General features: G+C 36.7%; 1 protein-coding gene across 2 annotated transcripts; it reads right to left on the bottom strand.

Moving 5' to 3' along the window:
• Nucleotides 1–678: 678 nt before the first annotated feature.
• On the bottom strand, nt 679–4,656 carry LOC118221580 (phospholipase A2-like). Of its 2 annotated transcripts, XM_035406787.1 has the most exons (5): nt 4,424–4,656; nt 2,863–3,031; nt 1,381–1,487; nt 1,020–1,042; nt 824–867 (listed from the first exon to the last, which is right to left on the bottom strand). In XM_035406787.1, the coding sequence occupies exons 1-5, from the start codon at nt 4,458–4,460 to the stop codon at nt 859–861; spliced, it is 345 nt and encodes a 114-aa protein (XP_035262678.1). In that variant the 5' UTR covers nt 4,461–4,656; the 3' UTR covers nt 824–858. The 2 variants fall into 2 exon arrangements, with proteins under 2 accessions (XP_035262677.1, XP_035262678.1); XM_035406786.1 differs by lacking the exon at nt 1,020–1,042 and having other exon boundaries at nt 679–867; nt 4,424–4,650.
• Between the last annotated feature and the right edge of the window lie 150 nt (nt 4,657–4,806).

Genomic DNA, 4,806 nt, shown 5'->3' with positions numbered 1-4,806 from the left:
CAGTTTTGAATCACTTACTTTGTGTACAATTAACAATTTTAATTGAGAGATGATGCAACAGTGATGCAGACTGCTGCATAATTAGCTTTTGCTAGCAGGGTGCGATGTAGTGGACAGGAAGACCATGTCTCAGCATACCATGTCTCATGGACCAGTGACCCCTGGCCAGTTGGGCATCTATACTGTGTCTGTGCAAGCTACACCAGATGTGTCCTCTGACTCCATGACTGTGCAAGCAGAACTGGTAGGCAGAGCAAAAAGAAGCAAAAATTAACACTAAATGTTTCAAAGGAAAGATTGAGGCCTTTTGTCTATGCTGTACCTGAATTTACAGGGGGTATTGCAATCATTATTGGGCATTACAGATTGGAAGAAAAACGGAAAAAAGTTACATTTGGGAATCTGGTATCAACAGATGTATTTTCATAATTATATAATGAGGAGTACTTCCAGCTATACACCTATGGGCTGTGGCTACACAAGACAAGCTTTCTGAATTTCAGAAATTCATACTTAAAATTATTCTGATATATCCAAGGGCACCATTTCATTTAAATAAATGTCCCTAAACTGAGTTGTGCTATAGATACACTGACAAACCATAAAAATTTCATTTGATAAAGAAACTGCACTAAATGTTTATCTATGTATTTTATTTTTTGAAATGAAAGAGCCACGTTTATTGAATAATTCAGATTTTAATATTGTATTTATAGAATTAGTAATAACTGCATGTTGGATATTCAGGTCCACATAGGAAGTCTGGCCATACAGAATATTTTGGTATGAATGGTGCTTTTCGCAAACACCTGGCTGCCTCCTTGTCGCACTTGCAAAGCCTTTTCTCACATTTGTCCTTCAAGGCATCTGGAATAAGAGAAAAGATGAAGACCGAATTAGATCCTGCAAATAATGACCATTGGTGTGAATGGATTTGATAACTGATCCTAATCTCACATGCTGGCACAATGGATGCAGGGCTTTTTATTTTTTAAATTTTATTTATGGAAAGAAAATACCTCTGAATCCGGCTTACTGACTGCTATTTAAACACACAAAGAGGGACAGTGGAGTGGGTGCGGGAGTGAATGGTGGAGTACATTGAACAAGATGAACAATACAACACAAGCATGCTTTAGCTGAGGTACTTTTGGTTGCAAGCCATATTTTATAGTTTAGATTATGCTTTACATTCTAAGTACTCTGTATGTGTACATTGCAGTACCCTTGATTAGTCTTCACAATACGTGTTTTTTTATACAGAATGCTGTTTATTTTACGTGGAATTAAATTAGTCTTTGTGCTTTATTAAATGTTCCGGACTACAATGCTAAGACAAATAAAGTGAAATGCAGCACTTTGTCCCTGCGATGTACATACCACAGTTTGTCTCGGCTTCCTCACACGACCACTGGTACTTGTCTGTCTTTGTGTGGCAACCTGCATCCTCAGCTTTTTCATAGCAACAGTCATGTTTATGACAACACCTTCAGATGGAGAAAAAAAAATGTGTTTTGCCATTAAGTGTATCAGACATAATGATTCTCATCATTATAACTGATATTATAGGATGGTTTTTTTCTCATCACTAACTGTTCTTCCCACTTCCTTCACTTTCCAGCATTGTGTTTTATGTTTGAGTGAAAACAGGAGTTACGACTGAAAATACATGTAATGCCATGAATTAAAATGTCTGAATTATTACATGCTGGGGTCACTTTAAACTTGGGTTCATTTCAAATGAGAAGACTATCATCAAAAAATTTCCAGAGCTGTTAAGAAATATTTATCCAACCGAGAAGGAATACTATTTAATCCACCACAGCTCCCATAAATACTAGTATACCATCAGTTTGGGTTTCATTACACTCTACCTGCAGATACCTCCCATACTAGTCTGCAATCACTCCAGCTGAGAGGGTGTACATTAGCACAAGACCCATTCATTAGAGGTAAACTCTGAGGCTGTAGCTGTAGCATAGGAGAGTGGGACAAGGCCAATGACCGCAGCTTAACTTTCAGTCAGGTCTTTCAACCACACATCTCAGGTGAGCCTGGACTCCACAGCTCAGGAATAGGGCAAACACAGAAAAAAAACTTACAGATTCAATTGGATTCTTCTGATGTAATTAAGTGCATTACCCTTTCTGAGGAAAATCTGTCCAGTGTAAATTAACATATTGTTACATTAATTTATCATAAACTCTTCTCCAGAGTAACTAGAATATAGAAGAAACATAAGTGTATTCATTGATAAATATATGCAATAGTGCCCTATCTGGCTAACAGCATTCCCAGACCAGAAGGTAAAGATGCAACATCACAGAAGTGCTAGTGAAAGTAGCTATGCTTATAATATGATTATTAATCTATGTAATGAAGGGATTTAATCAAAGCAAATGAGACAAGGTATGAAACAGAAAGGAACATGATGAAAATTCAGATCCAAATTTACTTTAATGAACTTTGTACTTTGTTTCTTTTAAAAATTCTTACCTAGCATTATTAGCTCAGTGGTTGGTGTGCATAACACACAAATAAAACGGCTTTCAGGACTAAAAAGAACTGCTGACTGAGCTAAACGGTGTGGAACTGTAGGGCGTGTCTGTTGTACTCATTTGTGTGAGATGTCATCTAAGATTCCATCTTACTCATAAATGCAAGGCCACCATATGTGCTGCAAACATTACTAATTTCCAGTATGAGGTACATGACATAGAGTTGTGAAGTTTAAAGGAGCTTGGAGACCTCTTCCCTAACATTCAAGCACATGCACATGTTCTGTTTATAGTGAATAAGACAAGTTTCAGGTGGCTGTGAAAAGCCTGTGAATACAGGTGGGCCCCCCCAACACTTACATACCAGTCTGCTTTATCCCTAGGCCAGCCCTGACCACCCAGGCCACAGTAGCATCCATACATCATATAGGCAAGAGCATGCCGCCCTGTGCTGCACTTAATGAGTCCAGCCAGCTCCAGCAAGCCCCTCTTACTCCGATGGGACCTCTCTGGAGCCAAGGAAGCCATGTGTACTGTAACCCACAGAAAAAGATCAACTAACATTGCAATCAAGGCGCTAGGGGTATATCCAAATCTGAATAACCCATTTGATCGCGCACTGATAATGCATAGATAATACAGTTATGGAAATCCAATGTTAAAGAACCTACAATCTGCACAAAAAGTCAGTATTAAACTGAAACAAGTCACACTTTCCAATGATAAGAAAAACTGTAAATACACATCTCACTCTATAACTGCATGTTGGTTCCATCTAAAGTAACCTTAAGGAGTTAAGTGAAAACAATGAAAAGAAAACAATGGTGATGCGCATGTATTTTAATTAATTTCTCAATTAATACATATATTGATAGATGTATTTATTGATTATCAGTACAAATAATGGTTTAAGTTCAGCTGGGTAGTCAGAAGCCTCCTTCATGTCTGCAGGCTGCTGCTCACCTTTCCCTTACATGTGTATTATGGCCCAACGAGAATCATCTCTTGATTGCTACCAAAATTTAAAAACAGCTTTGGTAAGCACTGTCATCTCAGTTGTGTTTTGCTGTCTTGTCTTAAACCATCCACATCCAGCACAATGTGCGGGTTACGAGTAGTTTTCATTTTTAAAGATTACATAGTTTAATTGAATTTCAATTATCTCGAATGACTAAATTCACTTTATATAATTTGAATGTAAGTAAATATTTACGTACTTCAAATGTACAGGAAATTAGCAAGATTTGAGAACATAGTTTTTCAATTCACTTAAAAAAAAATACTTGAAGATTAAAATGGCATTCTGGGATGTACTCAAAATGCATTTGAACAGATTTTTTCCAAATAGAATTCTAAACTTTGAAGATAGAACTATATGTTTCGGAACATTTTATAGGAAAATATTGAAATACACAGAAAAGTGCATTTCAAATAAAATACTTGTTTTTGACCTAGGTATTCAATGAGCACGTTTAAAAAGAAACTTTTAAACTATTACTATTACCCAAACGTAAAAGAAAATAAATTGCCCTACTGAGTTACTTTTAAATCTGGTGTGAGATTATTAATTCATTTTGAATAAGTTCATTATTTGATAGCTATTCATCGTAGACCTCACCAGATGCGCATAGTTCAAGTAAAATCTTTAAAAGTACTTTATTTTTCAGGCTTGGAATTTTTTTTTTTTTTTTTTCTTTTTTACATTATTGGCTCACGTGCAGTTTCTTGGGCAAAATAAATGGAATAATGTCGACACACATATAGTGAATATCCGAACATATTTGGAGGCGAAAACTTGTTTTGTGTTCATCTGTAACTTAAAATTAAGAACATAAGCCAGCTCATCGCGATAGCAATGTTTTTGTTTCTACAAATCACTTTTTATCTTGTCATGTAATCGTACACGGTAACAATAGGCTACTTACCGCTGCAAAGAAGGATTAGCAGATACAGTGCGGTCATACTCAGGCAAAAGGGAAGCCGTTCGCGGAGAAACTAACTGATTTAGTCTACGACGGGCTGACAGAAGCGTTCTGTGAAGGTTTTATACTCCGTCGGTAAACTACTTAGGACGCTCCTGAGCATCACTCCCTTTGTAACAGCCATGATACGTCAAAAACAAATGAAGTCCAGTGACGTCTCCTAGAACCGCTCCATATAGCATCACACTTACACAAGAAAAAGTGAGTATGTAAAAGGTATTGAAACGCAGATTAATGCTGGCTTCAACAATGCACCTGAACTTGATGCGATTATACAGTACAATTCTGTACCCAGTAAAAAGATCACTGTTAAATTAACTTTTACA

The sequence above is a fragment of the Anguilla anguilla genome, chromosome 2 (assembly GCF_013347855.1).
Source record: "Anguilla anguilla isolate fAngAng1 chromosome 2, fAngAng1.pri, whole genome shotgun sequence".
NCBI classification, from domain to species: Eukaryota; Metazoa; Chordata; class Actinopteri; order Anguilliformes; family Anguillidae; genus Anguilla; species Anguilla anguilla.
This window is presented reverse-complemented; position numbering and strand designations above follow the sequence as displayed.